This window comes from Phocoena phocoena, chromosome 7 (assembly GCF_963924675.1).
Source record: "Phocoena phocoena chromosome 7, mPhoPho1.1, whole genome shotgun sequence".
Classification (NCBI taxonomy): Eukaryota; Metazoa; Chordata; class Mammalia; order Artiodactyla; family Phocoenidae; genus Phocoena; species Phocoena phocoena.
In genome coordinates, this window is record NC_089225.1 from 52121918 (window position 1) to 52145966 (window position 24049).

Sequence of the window (24049 nt, forward strand, 5' to 3'; positions counted from 1 at the left end):
CAACGGTACTCAGAGCTCATTCAAAAATTATGGCGGGGGGGGCACTATTAAAGACCCAAACTAGTATTTAGGTGTAAACTGGATTTAAATCTAGTTTTTCAGTTTGAATCTTTCTCAAACTATTTTGAATTTTTTTTGTCATTATATGTGGAAATTATGTCAACAGGCAAAGCAAGTTAATTCTTTCTAATCATATTGTTTTCCTTATGGGTACACAGATTGTGACATCCCTCAATTTCTTCTTTCGAGATCAAATAACCCTACATCCTTTAAACTCTCTTCTATAATACTTCATTTCTAGTACTTTAGTCCAGGACCTACAAACCAAATTATAGTATCCCGACTTTCAATTTTTAAGTCATTTTGGAGGAGCTTCAAGATGGCGGAAGAGTAAGATGCGGAGATCACCTTCCTCCCCACAAATACATCAGAAATACATCTACATGTGGAACAACTCCTACAGAACACCCACTGAACGCTGGCAGAAGACCTCAGACCTCCCGAAACGCAAGAAACTCCCCACGTACCTGGGCAGGGCAAAAGAAAAAACGAAAAAACAGAGACAAAAGTATAGGGACGGGGCCTGCACCAGTGCGAGGGAGCCGTGAAGGAGGAAAAGCTTCCACACACTAGGAAGCCGCTTCGTGGGTGGAGACTGCGGGTGGCGGAGGGGGGAAGCTTCAGAGCCGAGGAGGAGAGCACAGCAACAGGGGTGCGGAGGGCAAACCGGAGAGATACCCGCACAGAGGATCAGGGCCGACCGACACTCCCCAGCCCGAGAGGCTTGTCTGCTCACCGCCGGGGTGGGCGGGGCTGCAAGCTGAGGCTCGGGCTTCGGTCGGAGCGCAGGGAGCGGACTGGCGGCGTGAACACAGCCTGAAGGGGCCAGTGCGCCAAGGCTAGCCGGTAGGGAGTCTGGGAAAAAGTCTGGACCTGCCGAGAAGAGGCAAGAGACTTTTTCTTGCCTCTTTGTTTCCTGGTGCGCGAGGAGAGGGGATTAAGAGCGCTGCTTAAAGGAGCTCCAGAGACGGGCGCGAGCCGCGGCTAACAGCGCGGAACCCAGAGACGGGCGTGAGACGCTAAAGCAGCTGCTGCCACCACCAAGAAGCCTGTGTGCGAGCACAGGTCACTATTCACACCTCCCCTTCCGGGGAGCCAGTGCAGCCCGCCACTGCCAGGGTCCCAGGATCCAGGGACAACTTCCCCGGAAGAACGCACGGCGCGTCTAAGGCTGATGCAACGTCATGCCGGCGCAACGTCACGCCGGCCTCTGCCGCCGCAGGCTCACCCAGCATCCGTGCCCCTCCCTCCCCCCCGGCCTGAGTGACCTAGAGCCCCCGAATCAGCTGCTCCTTTAACCCCGTCCTGTCTGAGGGAAGAACAAACGCCCTCAGGCGACCTACACGCAGAGGTGGGGCCAAATCCAAAGCTGAAACCCAGGAGCTGTGCGAACAAAGAAGAGAAAGGGAAATCTCTTCCAGCAGCCCCAGGAGCAGCGGATTAAATCTCCACATCAACTTGATGTACCCTGCATCTCTGGAATACCTGAAGAGACAAGGAATCATCCCAAATTGAGGAGGTGGACTTTGGCAGCAACTATATATATATATATATATATATATATATATATATTTTTTTTTTCCCTTTTTCTCTTTTTCCGTGTGGATGACAGGCTCTTGGTGCTCTAGCCAGGTGTCAGGGCTGTGCCTCTGAGGTGGAGAGCCAAGTTCAGGACGCTGGTCCACAAGAGACCTTCCAACTCCACATAATATCAAACGGCCAAAATTTCCCAGAGATCTCCATCTCAACACCAAGACCCAGCTTCACTCAACGACCAGCAAGCTACAGTGCTGGACACCCTATGCCAAACAACTGGCAAGACAGGAACATAACACCACCCATTAGCAGAGAGACTGCCTAAAATCATAATAAGTCCACAGACACCCCAAAACACACCACCAGACGTGGACCTGCCCACCAGAAAGAGAAGATCCAGCCTCATCCACCAGAACACAGGCACTAGTCCCCTCCACCAGGAAGCCTACACAACCCACTGAACCAACCTTAGCCACTGGGGACAGACACCAAAAATAAGGGGAACTACGAACCTGCAGCCTGTGAAAAGGAGATTCCAAACACAGTAAGTTAAGCAAAATGAGAAGACAATGAAATACACAGCAGATGAAGGAGTAAGGCAAAAACACACCAGACCTAACAAATGAAGAGGAAATAGGCAATCTACCTGAAAAAGAATTCAGAACAATGATAGGAAAGATGATCCAAAATCTTGGAAACAGAATGGAGAAAATACAAGAAAGGTTTAACAAGTAACTAGAAGAAATAAAGAGCAAAGAAACAGTGATGAACAACACAATAAATGAAATTAAAAATACTCTAAATGGGATCAATAGCAGAATAACTGAGGCAGAAGAACAGATAAGTGACCTGGAAGAGAAAATAGTGGAAATAACTACCTCAGAGCAGAATAAAGAAACAAGAATGAAAAGAACTGAGGACAGTCTCAGAGACCTCTGGGACAACATTAAACGCACCAACATTTGAATTATAGGGGTCCCAGAAGAGGAAGAGAAAAAGAAAGGGGCTGAGAAAATATTTGAAGAGATTAGAGTTGAAAACTTCCCCAATATGGGAAAGGAAATAGTTAATCAAGTCCAGGAAGCACAGAGAGTCCCATACAGGATAAATCAAAGGAGAAACATGCCAAGACACATATTAATCAAACTATCAAAACTTAAATACAAATAAAAAGTATTAAAAGCAGCAAGGGAAAAACAACAAATAACACAAAAGGGAATCCCCATAAGGTGAACAGCTGATGTTTCAGCAGAAACCCTGCAAGCCAGAAGGACATATTTAAAGTGATGAAGGAAAAAAAGCCTACAACCAAGATAACTCTACCCGGCAAGGATCTCATTCAGATTCGACGGAGAAATTAAAACCTTTACAGACAAGCAAAAGCTAAGAGAACTCAGCACCACCAAACCAGCTTTACAACAAATGCTAAAGGAACTTCTCTAGACAGGAAACACAAGACAAGGAAAAGACCTACAATAACAAACCCAAAACAATTAAGAAAATGGGAATAGGAACATACATATTGATAATTACCTTAAATGTCAATGGATTAAATGCTCCAACCAAAAGACTTAGATTGGCTTAATGGATACAAAAACAAGACCCATATATATGCTGTCTACAAGAGACCCAGTTCAAACCTAGGGACACATACAGACTGAAAGTGAGGGTATGGAGAAAGATAGTCCATGCAAATGGAAATCAAAAGAAAGGTGGAGTAGCAATTCTCATAGCAGATAAAATAGACTTTAAATAAAGACTATTACAAGAGACAAAGAAGGACACTACATAATGATCAAGGGATCAATCCAAGAAGAAGTTATAACAATTGTAAATATTTATGCACCCAACATAGGAGCACCTCAATATATAAGACAAATACTAACAGCCATAAAAGGGGAAATCCACAGTAACACAATCATAGTAGGGGACTTTAACACCCCACTTTCATCAATGGACAGATCATCCAAAATGGAAATAAATAAGGAAACACAAGCTTTAAATGATACATTAAACAAGATGGACTTAATTGATATTTATAGGATATTACATCCAAAAACAACAGAATACACATTCTGCTCAAGTGCTCATGGAACATTCTCCAGGATAGATCATATCTTGGGTCACAAATCAAGCCTTGGTAAATTTAAGAAAATTGAAATCATATCAAGTATCTTTTCCGACCATAATGCTGTGAGACTAGATATCAATTACAGGAAAAAAATCTGTAAAAAATACAAATGGAGGCTAAACAATACACTATTTAATAACCAACAGATCACTGAAGAAATCAAAGAGGAAATCAAAAAATACCTAGAAACAAATGACAATGAAAACACGACGACCCACAACCTATGGGATGCAGCAAGAGCAGTTCTATGAGGGAAGTTTATAGCAATACAGTCCTACCTTAGGAAACAAGAAACATCTCAAATAAACAACCTAACCTTACACCTAAAGCAATTAGAGAAAGAAGAACAAAAATACCCCAAAGTTAGCAGAAGGAAAGAGATCATGAAGATCAGATCAGAAATAAATGAAAAAGAAATGAAGGAAACAATAGCAAAGATCAATAAAACTAAAAGCTGGTTCTTTGAGAAGATAAACAAAATTGATAAACCATTAGCCAGACTCATCAAGAAAAAAGGGAGAAGACTCGAATAGAATTAGAAATGAAAAAGGATAAGTAACAACTGACACTGCAGAAATACAAAGGATCATGACAGATTACTACAAGCAACTCTATGCCAATAAAATGGACAACCTGGAAGAAATGGAAAATTCTTAGAAATGCACAACCTTCCGAGACTGAACCAGGAAGAAATAGAAAATATGAACAGACCAATCACAAGCACTGTAATTGAAACTGTGATTAAAAATCTTCCAACAAACAAAAGCCCAGGACCAGATGGCTTCACAGGGGAATTCTATCAAACATTTAGAGAAGAGCTAACACCTATCCTTCTCAAACTCTTCCAAAATATAGCAGAGGGAGGAACACTCCCAAACTCATTCTACAAGGCCACCATCACCCTGATACCAAAACCAGACAAAGATGCCACAAAAAAAGAAAACTACAGGCCAATATCACTGATGAACATAGATGCAAAAATCCTCAACAAAATACTAGCAAACAGAATCCAACAGCACATTAAAAGGATCATACACCATGATCAAGTGGGGTTTATCCCAGGAATGCAAGGATTCTTCAATGTATGCAAATCAATCAATGTGATACACCATACTAAAAAGCTGAAGGAGAAAAACCATAGGATCATCTCAATAGATGCAGAGAAAGCTTTTGACAAAATTCAACAGCCATTTATGATAAAAACTCTCCAGAAAGTAGGTATAGAGGGAACTTCTTACCTCAATATAATAAAGGCCATACATGACAAACCCACAGCCAACATCATCCTCAATGGTGAAAACCTGAAACCATTTCCACTAAGATCAGGAACAAGACAAGGTTGCCCATTCTCACCACTACTATTCAACATAGTTTTGGAAGTTTTAGCCACAGCAATCAGAGAAAATAAAGAAAAGGAATCCAAATCAGAAAAGAAGAAGTAAAGCTGTCACTGTTTGCAGATGATGTGATACTATACATAGAGAATCCTAAAGATGCTACCAGAAAACTACTAGAGCTAATCAATGAATTTGGTAAAGTAGCAGGATACAAAATTAATACACAGAAATCTCTTGCATTCCTATACACTAATGATGAGAAATCTGAAAGTGAAATTAAGAAAACACTCCCATTTACCATTGCAACAAAGAGAATAAAATATCTAGGAATAAACCTACCTAAGGAGACAAAAGACCTGTATGCAGAAAATGATAAGACACTGATGAAAGAAATTAAAGATGATACAAATACATGGAAAGGTATACCATGTTCTTGGATTGGAAGAATCAGTATTGTGAAAATGACTCTACTACCCAAAGCAATCTACAGATTCAATGCAATCGCTATCAAGCTACCATTGGTATTTTTCACAGAACTAGAATAAAAAATTTCACAATTTGTATGGAAACACAAAAGACCCCGAATAGCCAAAACAATCTTGAGAAAGAAAAACAGAGTTGGAGGAATCAGGCTCCCTGACTTCAGACTATACTACAAAGCTACAGTAATCAAGACAGTATGGTACTGGCACAAAAACAGAAATATAGATCAATGGAACAGGATAGAAAGCCCAGAGATAAACCCACGCACATATGGTCACCTTATCTTTGATAAAGGAGGCAAGAATATACAGTGGAGAAAAGACAGCCTCTTCAATAAGTGGTGCTGGGAAAACTAGACAGCTACATGTAAAAGAATGAAATTAGAACATTCCCTAACACCATACACAAAAATAAACTCAAAATGGATTAAAGACCTAAATGTAAGGCCAGACACTATCAAACTCTTAGAGGAAAACATAGGCAGAACACTCTATGACATAAATCACAGCAAGATCCTTTTTGACCCACCTCCTAGAGTAATGGAGATAAAAACAAAAATAAGCAAATGGGATCTAATGAAACTTAAAAGCTTTTGCAGAGCAAAGAAAACCATAAACCAGACGAAAAGACATCTCCAAAATTTACAAGCTGCTCATGCAGCTCAATATCAAAAAAAACAAACAACCCAATCCAAAAATGGTCAGGAGATCTAAATAGACATTTCTCCAAAGAAGATACACAGATGGCCAACAAACACATGAAAGAATGCTCAACATCATTAATCATTAGAGAAATTCAAATCAAAACTACAATGAGATATCATCTCACACCAGCCAGAATGGCCATCATGAAAATATCTACAAACAATAAATGCTAGAGAGGGTGTGGAGTAAAGGGAACCCTCTTGCACTGTTGGTGGGAATGTAAATTGATAGAGCCACTATGGAGAACAGTATGGAGGGTCCTTTACAACTTAATATAGAACTATCATACAACCCAGCCATCCTACTACTGGGCATATACCCTGAGAAAACCATAATTCAAAAAGTGTCATGTACCAAAATGTTCATTGCAGCTCTATTTACAATAGCCAGGACATGGAAGCAACCTAAGTGTCCATCAACAGATGAATGGATAAAGAAGATGTGGCACATATGTACAATGGAATACTACTCAGCCATAAAAAGAAACGAAATTGAGTTTTTCATACTGAGGTGGATGGACCTAGAGTCTGTCATACAGAGTGAAGTATGTCAGAAAGAGAAAAATAAATACCGTATGCTAACACATATATACGGAATCTAAAAAACAAACAAAAAAAATAATCGTCATGAAGAACCTAGGCTCAGGAATGAAATAAAGACTCAGACCCACTAGAGAATGGACTTGAGAATACAGGGAGGGGGAAGTATAAGCTGGGACAAAGTGAGAGAGTTGCATGGACATATATACACTACCAAACGTAAGGTAGATAGCTAGTGGGAAGCAGCCGCATAGCACAGGGAGATCAGCTCGGTGCTTTGTGACCACCTAGAGGGTGGGATAGGGAGGGTGGGAGGGAGACGCAAGAGGGAGGAGATATGGGATATATGTATATGTATAGCTGATTCACTTTGTTATAAAGCAGAAACTAACACACCATTGTAAAGCGATTATACTCCAATAAAGGTGTTAAAAAAAAAAAAGTCATTTTGTTGAAGCCATGAAACCTATGAAAAAAGCCATGCTCCCTATAAAAGCGCAACTTAAGAGACAAAATGCATCAAAAGAACTGAAAATGTGTTTCCAATTGTTATTTAATTTGGAAACAAGTGTTTCATTAGCGAAAAATCACACATTCATTAAAATGTCCTACCAGCCACTTACTCAGAAAATCTTGTATTCAGCTCTCCCACTGAATTGCAGTCGAACCATCCTATTTCCATTCTCATTATTCTCCTAAAGTACAGTTTTCTCATTTTCTGTATCTGGCGAGCTGCAGCAATTACCCAAAAGCATATCTGTAAATGGAGCAAGAAATGTTTAGCACTGTGATAAAAATAGTCATTAATTCCTTCTCTTTTCAGAAGAAAACATTTTCACTATGACAGTTGAGAAAAGGACAAAAGTAATTCACAACATGCCTCCTGTTGAGAATTAAGGTGTGAGCTCTGACATCTGCTGAAAGTGGGGCTGAGCCGATCCACTGTTAACAGGGAAGCCAGAGGCTTGGGTTTGAATCCAGCTCAGCCACGTGCAGGGTTAACCGTATTAAGCTTCACTTCCCTCATGTGTAAAAGAAGGCTTATCACACCAAAAATAAATTATTGCTCTTAAATCACTACTTTTGCATGCCACTTCTGATGAACTTTTCCCCTGAGAAGCCTTCCAATAAGCATTCATACATTGTTTTCCAGCTGTTGGACAATGACTTTCAGAGAAAGGAAGACAAACATTATGACATAAGCAGGGAATCTTGCTGACAGTTTCCCCCATGCAAGCAAAATAAGACTGTCATTAAAACTCCAGTGCCAGAATGGTGAAAATTGACTCATTTCTCTTTACAACTAACACTAACTTCCTGGAATTCTTAAGTGAATGGAGAGTAGGGGGGATTTATTATTTTTCCTACGTTAATAGGAAAAAGATGAAATACTTTTCTTCCTTAATAAGAGTTAACTCCAAGCCCTCCCATAACTGAAATCTAGAATATGGATTCAGTTTACAGAACTTGGGTTGGACTGCAGTTTGGTGTGACTTTAGCAAAAACAGAGAAAAAGAAAGTCAAGCTTGCTTTCCTCCAACTCCCCACTCCCAGCTTTTTCCAGGTACGAAGAAGGTTCGTACTTGCTCCCCCTGTACAAACACATCCACAGCTGTCTATTTCTGAGTTTAGACGAGAGGATGAAGCAGGGAGGGCAGGGGAGAACAAGACACTGGAGCTAAAAGTCTATTCTCCATTTCTCTGGACAAGCGTTCCTCCCCAACTGAGAGGAAGAATCCTTCCCCACCGTCTATTGTTTGTCTGAAATAAAGCTGTAGTCCTTGGGGCTTCTGAATAGCTTTAAAGAACACACTTTGCATTTCATTGTCACGTCTTTGAACCCAGCTGCTGATCTATAAATAAAATGGAGGCGTCACTAACTTGAATATATCCTGTGACAAGTACCGCGACAGCGATGCCAGCATAGTAACTGGCAAACTTGACCATTTCACTTTCAATGTCCAGAAACCTTCAAAAGAGGGGAAAAAAATGGTAAGACTCACAGGTAGGATCTAGCTAACAAAGATTGCATTTGTGAGTACAGAGGAATTTAAAATATACATATTGTATGTTTCTATTAAATATGGGTAAGGCGTTTTACCTGTGTAGAATTGCAATCAATCCAAATCCCCAAACAGACCTCATGGTATCCATCATAGCAAAGATCCTACCTCCTTCATTTTTACAGGTAGAGATGCGAGGGTTGTGAAATAATTCATGGGCATCTGTTGGAAGACAGGGGACCCTACATGGCAGCCCAGAGCTCTATCCACTGAGGCCCCTTTCACTCATGCTCATCATTAGTGGTAGTGCAATCACAGCTAGAGAAATGTTCTAAAAAGCCAGACAAGTGTCTGGAAAGGCACAGGTAGAGAGATGTGTGCTGTAAATCAGGAGGCTTACTGTTACCTGTCCAGCAATCTTAAGCCAGCTTTTCAACTCCTTCCTCTCTCAGAGTAACACTAGGAGAAATGTGTGTGCCATCTTCCCATAGAGAGAGAAAAACATTTTATTAACCCAGTCTTTGTGCTGACCACAGCCCAGGAATCCTCGCTCCCCAGGACAATTTCTAAGGCTGAAGTCAAAGAACTTGTGGGAAAGCAAGAAAACTACACAGAATTTTCCCATTACAAGTATCACACTGCGACACAGGGTTTGGAATTGGCAGGGGCAGGGAGGGGAGAAAAAATGATTCTGAAATCGCTTTCGGGAAATAAGAAATTTTATCATTAAAAAATTAACATATTGGTTGTTGATATAGCCGATCCTCAGGGATAAGCTAGATGATGTCCATTTCTTTAGAGAATCAGAAAGTAGCATCTTTAGCCTAGATGCTCTCAGCCTACCAGCTTTCTGCTTTCTATCAGGCCTTCCTTTTGTGACCCAAGCTTGAATTGTTTCTCCCTCTACTGAACTCAGACCAAGTATTTAAGTATAATTTATTTAATTCAGAATGAACTATTATTCCATGGCAGATTTTATTGCCATCTTGCACTATTATTCAATATTTTTATTGAATATATTTATATCGAGTATATTCATGTTTCTCTTGCTAGTAAATTGCAAGCTACTTGACAGCAAAGACTAGGTAAGCTGCTTGCTCTCACTCCCGAAGCCTGGCACAATACCTTACACATTAAGTAGGTACTCAGTGAATGTTTCTTGACTTTTCTTTCACTTGCAAAATACTAACGAGTAAGGGAAACAACTGCCTTGGTCAACCCCTCTGACAATCTCCAAACCAGTTAATATGTCTGTGTTCACCACATTCCCAGTCTTTCATGATGATTTAAGGCAACCCGCAGAATGAAAAAGATCTAGAAAGTCATAAACTTGTATACAAGTATCCACGATCAGAGGCCCTTACAAAAGCTAAGTATCTTTGTATAGAGTGCATAATGCAGTATTTATGAGTAGACTTCTAATGTATAAATGGGTGCATAATATATATGCTATTGATACTATGTATAAAATAGATAACTGATGAGAACCTACTGTATAGCACGGGGAACTCCACTCAGTGCTTTGCGGTGACCTAAATGGGAAGGAAATCCTAAAAAGAGGGGATATACGTATATGTATAGCTGATTCACTTTCCTGTACAGTAGAAACTGACACAACATTGTAAAGCAACTATAGTCCAATAAATTTTTTTAAAATAAATAAATGAGTGCATACTCTTGGTTTCTGTTTGTGAAATAAAATTTGGGTGTCCAAAAACAGAAAACTATGAGCATTTGTCAAAAAGTTTTCCTTAGATTCCCTGTGGTGCGTTTATTCTACAGACACTGTAAGCAGAGGTGAGAGTGCCTGTCGTGAAAAACGCAGCTTCCAGTCATGAATAAATGTACTCGACTAAGAGCTCTGAGCACAGACCCAGCTGTGGGATTTACTGGAGCAAAGTTCAGGAGCATTACATCACTGTCGGGGGGTGTGGATAGGACATGTGTAGTTTGTGATTGTTTTCACTCCTGAGGCACCCCGGAGATGAATGGTTAACTCACTTCTATTTGATTCTGGGAAGAAGTCATTAGAGTCATTAGAGTTTTAAAGACTACTTGGGAATATTTCTGGGACAACAGAGCAAACCTATCAGAAAAACTGATAGGAAGGAAAAGGGGACGTCAACTTGGTTCCTTTGACTGCACATCAGACTTCATCATCTGCATGGTGGAAATCTCTTGTGATTATAAAATCCTAGTAAGGATTCTGTAAAGTTTACAGGTGATTTGGACCACAGACTGTCTTTCTTTTCAACAAAAAGAAAAACAAAACAAAATTGATACATGCCTAGTTGGATAAATTAAGATTCCCCTGACGCATTTGTTGAAGAGAGAAGAGGGGAGAGAAATGACAATTAGAGGGAAAAGGTAAAAGATATTTAACAACGATATGAGGTCTTTATGACAAGGTGCATTGCCTCACCAGGAGCACTCCTTTCAATGGTTCTGATGCCCTGTAGACCCAGTAGCATTGAAACCTTAGAGTGCATATCAGTGTCAACCCAAACTGGCAGAAATGTGTCCATATCCTACTTCCAAAATGTTGAAAGGTCCATGTTCATTAATGCATGGGACATTGACCTATGGACAAATGGTTTATCACTGGGTAAAGTTGCTTTATAGAATACCCACACACTAGGATAGCATATTGCCAGAATGGCTAATGCAATTGTGAGAAATATTACAGAGACATTATATATGCCCTTTATCTAGTTTTCCCCCAATGGTAACATCTTGCAAAACTATAGGACAATATCACAACCAGGATGTTGACACCGACACAATGAAGAGCAGAATATTCTCATCATTCAAAGATTCCTCTTGTTGCCCTTTGATATATACACATACTTCCATCTTTCTCACATTTCTGGAGGCCAGAGGTCTGAAATCAGCTTCACTGGGTTGAAATTCAGGTGCTGACGGGGTTGTACTTTCTCCAAAGGCTCTAGGGAAGAATTTGTTTCTTCCCTCTTCCAGCTTCTGGTAGCTACTGGCATTCCTGAGCTTGGGACATCACTTCAAACTCTTCCTTGATAGTCATCTTGCCTCTTTTTTTCTCTATAGTCAAATCTCCCTCCGCCTCTTTTTAGTAACTGTCCCTTTAAAAAGTACTAGTGATTGCATTTAGGGCCCACCTGGGTAATCCAGTATAATCTCCCCCAACCCAAGATCTTTAAGTTAATCACACCTGCATAGACTCTTTTTTCCATACAAGGTAACATTTGCAGATTCCAGGGATATCCTACATATTTTGGGGGGCCATTATTCAGCCTACTGGAGCTACAGTCAAAATATAGATACTGGGGCTTCCCTGGTGGAACAGTGGTTAAGAATCTGCCTGCCAGTGCAGGGTACACGGGTTTGAGCCCTGGTCTGGGAAGATCTCACATGCCACGGAGCAACTAAGCCCATGTGCCACAACTACTGAGCCTGCACTCTAGAGCCTGCATGCCACAACTACTGAAGCCCACTGCGCCTAGAGCCCATGCTCCGCAACAAGAGAAGCCACCGCAATGAGAAACCTGGGCACCGCAACGAAGAGTAGCCCCCCGCTCAACACAACTAGAGAAAGCCGGCACGCAGTAACGAAGACCCAATGCAATCAAAAATAAATAAATTAATTAATTTTTAAAAATATAGATACTATTAGGTGTTGGTAAGAATGTGAAGAAATTGGAAGCCTCACACATGTTAGTGGGAATGTAAAATGGTACAGCCACTTTGAAAACTGTCTGGAAGTTCTGCAAATGGTTAAACATTTATTTATCATATGACCCAGAAATTCCACTCCTAGGTATATACTCAAGAGAATTGAAAACATATGTCCACAGGAAACCTTGTACATAAATGTCCATAGCAGCATCATTTGTAATAACCAAAAAGAGGAAGCAACTCAAATGTCCATCAACTGATGAATGGATAAATCCACTCATTATATCCACACTATAAATGTATTATATCCATACAATGAAATATTATTCATCAATAAAAAGAAATGAAGTATGATTCATGATACAATGTGGATGAACCTTGGAAACATTAGGTTAAGTTAAAGAAGCTAGTCACAAAGGACCACATATTATATGATTCCATTTTCATGAAATGTCCAAAATAGGCAAATCTACAGAGACAGAAAGTAGATTAGTGGTTGTCTAGGGCTGAGGGGGGATGGGGAATTGGGGAGTGAAATTTAAGGGATATGGGGTAGGGGGGTTGTGTGCTAATAAAAATGTTCTAAAATTGATTGTGGTGATGAATGCACAGCTCTATGGATATACTAAAAACTATTGAGTTTTATACTTTAAGTGGATGAATTTTACGGTATGTGAATTGTATCTCAATAAAGCTGTTTTTCAATGTACATTGTCTTACAGTGTCTAACTTCAAAATAGTACTTGAGTGCATAAGCTAAATGTACCTTGCTAAGAAAATAGACTGAAATCCAAGAGAAAGTACAGACTTGGATTTTTGCATCGATGCATCCATATGTGGGGCAGGTAAGGACACAAACTTCCCAATGGCTGTGGTAGTGAGCCTCCAAGGAGCCCTTGATTGTTTTTGTCTCCTGGTATTCACACTCTTGTGTAATCCTCACCAAAATTATACCAGGGCTGGTCTGTGTGACCAACAGAAAATGGCAGAAATGATAGTATGTCACTTCCACAATTAAGTTACAAGACATTGTAGCCTCCATTTGAGCGTCTACACTTTAACTGGATTAAAAAAAAGAAAAGTATGGGGCTTCCCTGGTGGCGCAGTGGTTAAGAATCTGCCTGCCAATGCAGGGGACACAGGTTCGAGCCCTGGCGTGGGAAGATCTCACATGCCATGGAGCAACTAAGCCCGTGCAACCACAACTACTGAGCCTGTGCTCTAGAGCTCGTGTGCCACAACTACTGAGCCCACGTGCCACAACTACTGAAGCCTATGTGCCTAGGGCCCATGCTCCACAACAAGAGAAGCCACTGCAATGAGAAACCCACACACCGCAACGAAGAGTGGCCCCTGGCTCGCTGCAACCAGAGAAAGCCCGCGCACAGCAACAAAGACCCAACACAGCCAGAAAGAAAGAAAGAAAGAAAGTATTTCCTTCTTTCTTCTTCTTTCATTCTGTTACCTTATTATTTGACTATTCTGAGCAAATAAATTCTGAGAAGCTAATCAGGAGGCCTAACGTTCTGTAATCCTTTTTAGCCTTATTCACCAAGAGCCATTTGAAAGGAGGCTCCAGCCTAAAATTCCATCCAATGGATTACAATTGATATGTGGAAACCAATACAATGAAAGAGAAAATCCAGCTCCTACATTATACATGCATGCTTATGTTGATAAAATCATTGAGTTGCCTTGTATAGTTCAAGACCAACACACCAATTATAATAGGTGGAGACATTGTACTTTTAATGATATACATTTTCCAAGAAAGAAAGTTGTGAAAGAGTTGGGTAATTTTGGAGGCATGTTTACTACTTACAGGTAAGAAAATGTCCCCTCCCTCTCTTCTGTCCCACCCAAGTCCATTTTCACAGTGATCTTACCACACGAAATCTAAACATTTATTCAGAAGTGCACAAACAGTATTCATGTCAATGACCATAATAGCTCACGATTAAAATATTTAACTCGTCGATGGAGTTCCTGGTAAAGGAAAGGCCTGAGAAAGGTGTGGTCTACACAATCAAATATCTATTTACATGTTTGGTATCATGTGAATTCAGCCAAAGCCAAGGAATTTCTGAAAACCCCTATTTGCTCTGAATTATTTGCTCACTCTCAAGTATAGGACCCAGTAAAAATGAATAAAGTAATGGGTAGCCATGGTGAATTCCTTTCTAATGGATGCCAGTGATGCAGACGTTAAAGGCAGATTCATTCTTTAGTTCATCTAATAAATATTTATGAGCATTTGAGACAAAATATGTCTCAAATTTTAGTCCCTCTAACATTTATTTCCAATTTTTAAGACATAACAGGATATACTTTCAGGAATTTTCCCTTGAAGAATTTATCTTCATGCGTTATTAATGATTGGGGTCAATTTACATCATACATAAGTCTGAATGGATTTTTTTCAAAGGGGGAAAATGGATTTTTTTCAAAGGGGGAAAATGGATTAAAGCCATTTTGTAGTCATACCACTCTGTAAAAATCGTTCAATTCTGTTCCCCAACATAAATGAAAGACTTAAAAGACTGTCATTGGGAATTCCCTGGCTGTCCAGTGGTTAGAACTCTGCGCTTTCACTGCTGAGGGCTCGGGTTCGATCCCTGGTTGGGGAACTAAGATCCTGCAAGCCACGTGGTACAGCCAAAATAATAATAATAATAATACTGTCATTGAAGACAGTCTCTCTTTTACGCAAATTGTTCGGAGTGTTACTTCCAAATTTAGAAGAGAAATATACATATTTAGACATTGGAAATTTATTTCTTATGAGTACGCTTATTATTTGTTAAGTCTAATTCTGCACATTGTATGTTATCCTGTACTTTCCTGTCAAGTGCTAACCAGTTTATAACTACGTACTTATTTGCATGGTCGTTGATTTCATTATGGTCTCACCAACTAGACCCAAGCTCCACAAATACAAGGACCATGATTCATAAGGTACCACTGTATCCATGATGCTTACACATTTTCCTGGTACATATAATTGGTGTTCCAAAAATTTTGGTTAAATTAGTAAATGAACGAAAGACGCTAACAACAAATAATATTATGGAAGAACATCAGTGATTTAGAAGGATTTGTCATAATCTGGAATCAAGTCTGTAGAAAAATTTTTAAATGAAGGAGAAAAATATAAATTCACGTGGGGGCGCCATTCCAAGTGTCTTTCTAGCTAGGATGTACCCTGCCCTTGGTTCTTGAACCTGAGTGGGTTCATACGTGCAAATGAGCTTGTTCTGGCCCTGAGGCAGCATGAGGCAGGCTGCAAATTCCATGTTATGACAGTGAATCAACTCTGTGTACACTACAGACTCACTGATTACAAGGCAGCCTGTCGGGCTTATCACAGACAGAACAGAAGCATGGTGAGCTCTGGTTAATTCTGCATGGCTGTCTTCTATTCATAGCACCACATCACTCTTCCACAGAAACTCAACTGCTAACTGAGACCAACGGCCCCTATTCCAAGTCCTAGAGCACAGGAATGATGAAATTCCCATTGTAGAGAGAAGGCTGGGGATCAAGTGAGTCATCTGGCGTGGCCACAGCAGCTGAGGAACAGAAGGGAGGAGAGGAAGAAAGAAAGAGAGAAAGAGAAGGAAAGAAAGAAAGAAAGAAAGAAAGAGAAAAAGAGAGAAAGAGAAAGAAAGAAAGAAAGAAAGAAAGAAAGAAAGAAAGAAAGAAAGAAAGAAAGGAAGGAAGGAAGGAAGGAAGGAAGGAAGGAGGGAAGGAAGGAAGGAAGAAAAGAGGGAGGGAGGGAGGGAGGGAGGAGGAAACAGGAAAGAGGAAAAAGGAAGTCTTGGATATGAGACATGACAAGGACTCAAGTAAAATTCATGGGTCATCCTCCAACTGCATCAAGTATTGGTAGTGTCATCCTCAAGCCTGTGGTCTACAAAGTGGTGAAATCTGGGTGATGTATTTAATGAGCAATTTCCAGTTCTGGGTTTTGCTGTTGTTGTTATTAAGCTTTAAAAATCCGGTAGGACAGGAAGAACTTCAGGGCAGAGTAATTTATAGAAATAAGGGTAAATTTATGTTTCTTTTTGCTCTGTGTTAGACACCACTCCAGCTCAGTCCATCAGGTTCTCTTCACACATTTTGAATTACAATCTAAGATACAAGCCAAAACAGTGAAAAGTAAAAAATAGCAGCCTACCCACAGCGCGTTCCGTTTGTCACGTTCTGGTAGAGGGAGCTGTTGGTCCATACTATCGTGTTATTCACACATGCTTTTCCAGGGATCTTGAGTTCTTGTAATTCCATGTCATACTCAATAGAAACATCTGTCATTGTGCCAAAAATCAGCAGCACGCCTGGATAGGCTACTCCATGGAGAAATGCACATAAACTTCCCACAGACATCAGCCAAATGTCAGTCTTTGAAGAAAATCGAAACTTGAAAAACAAAGGATTCAGAGATCATCTATGGGTGAAAAGCAGGAGAGGTAGGAGGACTATTTAATTTTAGTTACTAGATTCTGATAAATAGTATTCAACACGAAGTCTTAAGGGAATCATCTTAATTGAAAGGTAGAGTTCTCACTAATATTGAAATAAAGGGTACGTCGATTATCTAAATCATTAGACTCTTACATTGTTAGTTCATGTTATCTCTTTCCTAGTCTCTTAATTCATTCTCTTTATCTCAGGAGCTGACTTTAGTTCTTAGATATTCATTCCCAGCTTAAGGGGGAAACAATCACTGGCACAGATGCTATTGCCATGTAGATATTCTGTGTGGGTTATTCAGCAATTGTATAAATTAGCTCCCAGAACTGATACTGACAATGAAGAGTGCCTATTTGTGCCCAGAAATGCCTCCACTCTGCAAATTTGAGAAAAATACCTACACTATGGAATTTCTAAAGATGTCATAAGAATAAGTATACATGACATGATTACTATGATAATTTTCCTTACTAAAATGATAATTAGGGGCTTAGAGATTATCTTCTACAACACTTTTATGATCTACCAGATAGAATTTGTGTGTTTAATCAGCAATAAATTTCTAATTGCTATTCAACATGTTATCACGTAGACAGGTTATGACTGAAAATGTGATCATTGTAGCTAAAAAACCTGCCAATGTGACTATAACATTTCCTCCGCCACTTGAACAACTCACAGTGGCAAAACCTGTGCCATAAATCAGCACAGCTTTATTACCAATTGAAAGAAGCCAACTTGACTGCTGCCACCTTTCTTCTTCTTATCTTCTAACCTGTGGAGGAAAACACAGGGGTTTAAAGACCACCTTTTCCAAAACAATGAGAAATTCTTCCTAGATGGTGATTTTATGAGTCATTCTTTAGTAAGAAAGAAAGCCCCCACTAGCTGTGAAATTCTTTCCAAAACTGGTATCTTAAAAATTAACCAGGGGGCTTCCCTGGTGGCCCAGTGGTTAAGAATCCGCCTGCCAATGTGGGAGACATGGGTTCGAGCTCTGGTCCGGGAAGATCCCACATGCCGCGGAGCAACTAAGCCCATGCACCACAACTACTGAGCCTGCGCTCTAGAGCCTGTGAGCCACAACTACTGAGTCCACGTGCCACAACTACTGAGCCTGCACTCTAGAGCCTTCGAGCCACAGCTACTGAAGCCCGCGAGCTGAGACCCTATGCTCCGCAACAAGAGAAGCCACCATAATGAGAAGCCCGTGCACTGCAACGAAGACCCAACGCAGCCAAAAATGAATAAATAAGTTTATTTTTAGAAAATTAAAACAAAAACTACCAACAATGACCTACTGTATAGCACAGGGAATTCTGCTCAATATTCTGTAATGGCCTAAATGGGAAAAGAATTTGAAAAGGAATAGATACATTTATAAGTATAGCTGAATCACTTTGTTGTGAAACTAGCACAGCATTGTTAATCAACTATACTCCAATATAAAATAAAAAAAATTTTTTAACTGGCTATTACTTTCAGATTTACCTCTTCTAGAGATTTCAGTATAGCTGTATCTCTTGTTCAGTAGAGATTCACTGAGGTCTTTCTGAGAGGTGCTAAGAGAAAATTAAAAGTACTCTGTACTCCCTGTTACAGTAGCAAATAACTATTGGACCTCAGCTTTGAACCTCGGCCTCTTTCTACCTACATTTCCCTATAAGTTGAGGTGGTTGGATTATCTGATTTATAGCTTCCTTCTCGCACTTAAAAATTTTACAACTACATTAAATATGACAAAAAATTCAAAAAAACTCCCATACTTCCCATAAACTCATATTTATTTATTATTTCTTATTCATTTTATTGCTCATAAAATCGTACTCCACCCATCCTTGAACTTTTCAACTCCAGGGATCTCCACTTCGCCTGAGTCATCCATTCACGAATATACCCCAGGTCTTGTTTTCACCAGGAACTAGTCTACTCTATTGGCTCTTTGGGACTGAGCATGCATCTTGTTTTCTCATGTCCTTCCTCCTTCTATAGCTATTTGTCATCTCAGTTGAGACCCGCAGTCCTTTAAACTCTCCATTTACTTACAATCACTAAACCCCATCAAGATGTTGCTTCCTTACTCAGGCAACCTAAGTGCCGCCGCTGGCCATTTGGACAACACTTTCACCATCATCCTCAATCCTTTTCCCCAAATCCATCCTTGGAAACCCCATCTCTGCATTCAGCCAGCTGCTCCCCCTTCTCCTGAAGCCAGGCTGCTGGGCCTGCTAGAGACAACCCATCCTTGGAAACCCCATCTCTGCATTCAGCCCGCTGTTCCCCCTTCTCCTGAAGCCAGGCTGCTGGGCCCGCTAGAGACAACCTCTCCACCATCTGAAAGGTGCTGCACATGCTGTCCTTAGCACTTGGCTGCCCTAAGCTTCCCTTCTAGCTCAGAGTAGAATCACAGTTCCTTGCTGACACATCCACAGCCCTCCGTGGTCTGGCCAGTTGACTCTCTGACCTTGTTTTCTCCTACTTCACTCCAATTTTCACCACCTGAGCCACCTGGCCTCTTTGCTGACTTTTGTCCATGCCAAATTTGTTCCCACCTCTGGGTGTTTGCACTTGCTACTTCCTCTCACCAAAATGCTCTTTCTTCAGATATCTGCATGGCCAACTCCCTCACCTCCTTCATACCTTCTCTCCAAAGTCACCTTCTCAATGGAACCTTCCATGGCCAAAGTCTTTAAAGTTTCAACTCTCCCCTACATCATTTCAAATCTCCATTTCCTTGTTTACTTGTTTCTTCTTAGAAAGGGAGTGATAAATCATCACTAGCTCCCATGCTATATATCTTATTTATTTATAGTGTTTATTATGTATCCTTCATTAAGGGAGGGAGCTCTTCAAGGGCATGTGAGTTCCTCAAGGACAGAGATTTTTGCCTACTTTGTTCTTTTCTATATCCTCAGCACCTAAGCCCAGTATGTCCTCAATTAATATTTGTGAAATGAATGAATGAATGAGTATGGTCTCCAACCTCAGCTCAACCCACAGCACTGTACTTCATCCCTCTACAGATTGTTCCCATTCCCCTCAGCAGCTTTATCAAATTTTCACTGTCATCTTCTCATCCTACGTTACCACACTTATCAGGAGAAAGGTTCGTATCCTCTAAAAACCAAAGCACTCACTCAGCTTTCCTGCTCATCCTCATTGCAGCTCATTCATCAGCATCCATGCCCTCTTCCATCTCTTTCCCACCCCGTGAGAAAGAATGGTTATTCTGCACCCAGCTGACCCTACCCTCCAAGTCCAAAGCTAATGTTACCACAACTACCACCTCTCTCTGCCATGAATTACTTAAAATGTCTTAAATACCTTCAACCTCTCCCTTTCCACCACCTCTATTTCAGAAACTTAGCTGGTACCTCCTTGTTTTCTAAATTAGACTCCTTTAATCCTGCCCTCATACCGAGTATGATTAAGTGGCATTTGTTTTATAAGAGAATTTAAACTCTTAAAGAGAAACATCTAATAATTACATTTTAGGTTTCTACTATTTGCTTTTGGGAAGAATTGGGCTTTCTTCTCTGTGCCCATGAAATCATACTTGTCCGATTTTTCCTCTGCTCATTTAGGTCAGAAATTCTGTGGTGTTCCTGGACATACAAGGGAGATTTGGGCCTAATCCAGAAGGAATATTCCCAAAGGTTTTTGAAATTAAATTATAGTAATGTTTTAAAGAGAAAAAGAATGGATTATATATACCATTTTGTAGGCAGTACAATGTGTGTAAAAATATTGCTTCTGCTTTGTGCCTTTTATGGGAATATTAGGAAATTATTTTGAAGATGTGATGCATTGTTGAGTAGTCACTTACTTTGATTTCTTATCATTGTCATCTGTCAGGATAAAAACAATACATAAAGCAGTTAATAATAATGACAAAATGAAACATAGTCATTAACAATTTTGCTCTGGAAAACCATTTCTATAATCACTTTTATTCATGGAATGATGCAAAATAATTATTTGCTTTTTCATCTCTCTCTCTCTCTCTTTCTCTCTCTCTCTTTCCATATTATAGAAGACATTTTTTTCACATTCAGGACTGCTGCCTTGACTACGTTTCTTGACTTTTCTCCAGAAAATGAAATCTTTTTACCTTCTGGATGTCAACTAAAGACCAACATTTCTAAATTAGCTAAAGAAAGTCTGATTTTTTGAACTACCAAATAAAATGAATATTTATTTCTTGTTTGGTTCTTTATAAACATCAGAATTTGTCTACTTAAAATGCGGACCACAAATCAACTAAACAATAAGATATCATTGACACCCCCATGCCAGTAGAAGCCATAGGATTGAGCCACATACTATTTTCCCCAGCATAGGTCAGAGCAGACAGAGGGGAGGAGGTGAAAGTGGGCGCTCAGGGTCCTGAGTGTAGGGAAACCACAAGGAAAGGAACCCGAGGTGCTAATGCCAACCATTGTCATAGGACAGCACATCCTGGTTCCCCTGGCATTTAAATTTCATGTCATTTCATTTCATCAAGAGTAAAGATGCGGGGCTTCCCTGGTGGCGCAGTGGTTGAGAGTCCGCCTGCCGATGCAGGGGACACGGATTCGTGTCCCGGTCCAGGAGGATCCCACAAGCAGCGGAGTGGCTGGGCCCGTGAGCCATGGCCGCTGAGCCTGCACGTCTGGAGCCTGTGCTCCGCAACGGGAGAGGCTACAACAGTGAGAGGCCCACGTACCGCAAAAAAAAAAAAAAAAAAAAGTAAAGACGCATTACAGTGTAGATAGAGATTAACCTCTTAGGTTTGGGAATCAGAACCAGATTAGGATTATGGCTCCATTAATTATTAGTCACACGATCTTTGCCAAGTTTTCAAAAATGTATCCAACTCTCTGTTTCCTCTTCTATAAAATGTAAAATAATAGGATTAAAAGAAATAATAATAATAGCTTAGAATCATCTGCCCTCACTACACACCATGTACTAGTGCTACACACATTACCTCACTCTGGCCAGCAGAGTCTTTGTACTGTTCCTCTCAGGAAGCAACGCTCACTAAACATTTACTACTATAATCAATTATAACAATATACGAATAAAGGTAATAATAATAGCCAGTGCTAGAACAACCCTACTCTACCCAGGGAAGAGATATTTATAGGTGAGATGCTTTCACTCACCCAGGATTTGTGCGTTCTTACCTAGCACTCTCAGCCATTCCACTAGATGGATTCTAGGGAGAAACACCTAGAGTATGTTAGAAGACCATCCAGTAACAGTTCTACTTATTGCCATTGATTTTTCTCTTCTCCTTAAACCTTCACTAGCTTGTTCCACTTTTGTTCTCACCTCTCTTTGTACAAGAGACAGTAAGAGAAAAAAGCCACTTACATGATCTATCTGACTCAAAACCATGATTGTCCTCTCCAGATTTCTTCACGCTGCGAAGAATTACTGAGTCAGACATGGTAATTGCAGTCCACAGCCAACAACTCTAGAAAATAAAAGAATCATTGTGATTATTATTTATTTTCTCCTCCTTAACCAAAGTAGCCAAGTGAAAGAATAATTTGGTTCAAGAAATTATCTTCATTAACAATCTCAGACAAAAGTAGATTTTTTTAATTGGTTAATAACCCCATGAAAGAGTCTAATTATTAGGAAAGATGAACCCAAACCATTGATTATGACTTTCTCTGGTTGCTGGATGGATAGTTGCTTTTTATTTATTTGTTCTTTCTGCTTATCTGTGCTTGCTTGTTTGATTGATTTTTTTTTTTAATGAGTAAAAATAAAAACCACTAGAAGGGCACAGCCAACTGGTGACATTCTTGGGTCAGTAGAGTTGACCAACAACAACCAAATACTGGTGGGTAGGTTTCAGTGCTCCTTTGTAAATGCAGCCCCTAGATCCAGAATATGGAAAGTCCAGCATGGACCAGGAGAACTGCTACCTAATTCATTTTATAACACAAGGATAACCTTGACTTCAAAACAAATAAAAATGTTATAAGAAAAAAAATAGAATTATAATTATTTTTGAAAGTAGAGTTTAGAATGCTAAATATGTTCAATATAATCTAGCAGTTTATGAAAAAAACAGAGTGAGCAACGTTGATCCCAGAAATGCAATGATTGTCTAATGTAAGAAAATTGGATCATCCTGATAGATGGAGAAAAAGTATTCAGTAAAAATTAATATCCATTCCAGATGTTTAAAAGCCCATAAAATTAGAAAAGTCATTACATTGCAACCCAATGAATGAATTTGGGTACTGATCAGTGACAAATACTAAAACCATTCATTGAAATACTGGCAAAGATTAAATATCCAATAGTGCAAAGTGTTGTGAAGATATAGACATTACACTAAGTTGTCAAATCCCCTTAAGCTTCTCTTAGCCATGACAATTTCTTATAAATTTCTTCTTTCTGATGATCTTGACAGTTTTGAGAAGTACTGAACAGTTATTTTACAGAATGTTCCTGAAATTGGGATTTATCTGCTGTTTTTCTCATGATTAGACAGGAGTTGTGTGTTTTGGGGAGGAAGACCACAGAGATAAAGTACCCTTCTCGTTACGTCTAGCAAATGTACTATCAAGATGATGGTATCTATCAACATGATTTATACAAAATAAATTTTAAAAAATAAACTCATTATTAAGAAGCAGAGTGAGAGGGACCTCCCTGGTGGTCCAGTGGTTAAGAATTCACCTGCCAATGCAGGGGACACAGGTTCAATCCCTGGTCCGGGAAGATGCCACATGCCATGGGGCACCTAAGCCCGTGTGCCACAATTACTGAGCTCATGCACCGCAACTACTGAAGCCCATGGGCCTAGAGTCAGTGCTCCACAACAAGAGAAGCCACCACAATGAGAAGTCTGCACACCACAACAAAGAGTAGCCCCCGCTCGCCGCAACTAAAGAGAGCCCATGCGCAGCAATGAAGACCCAGCACAGCCAAAAAAAAAAATAATGCAGAGTGTGAAACATTAACTATGTAGCTTAGGAGGTCAGTGAAAAAAATACTAAAAAAAACAAATTCAGAACTCTTTTATCCAACAACAAAATTTCTTTAACATAGCAATATTACATTCAGGCTGCAATGTTTGCTGGTTATAACATTTTTGAAATTTTGACCAAATTTTTTTTTCAAAAAGCAA

The 24049-nt window shown here is 40.0% G+C and overlaps 1 protein-coding gene across 3 annotated transcripts in view; it reads right to left on the bottom strand.

Annotated features, from left to right (window-relative positions):
* The window catches only part of ABCB11 (ATP binding cassette subfamily B member 11), an 84155-nt gene extending 61807 nt beyond the window's left edge, over positions 1–22348 (bottom strand). For all 3 annotated transcript variants that reach the window (XM_065880224.1, XM_065880222.1, XM_065880223.1), the window contains exons 1-6: positions 22273–22348; positions 20741–20762; positions 17635–17689; positions 16622–16860; positions 8672–8759; positions 7414–7547 (exon numbers count right to left, since the gene is read on the bottom strand). In XM_065880224.1, the coding sequence (XP_065736296.1) occupies positions 7414–7547; positions 8672–8759; positions 16622–16860; positions 17635–17689; positions 20741–20762; positions 22273–22348 (614 nt within the window). The remainder of the gene's footprint in view (positions 1–7413; positions 7548–8671; positions 8760–16621; positions 16861–17634; positions 17690–20740; positions 20763–22272) is intronic.
* Positions 22349–24049: the final 1701 nt, after the last annotated feature.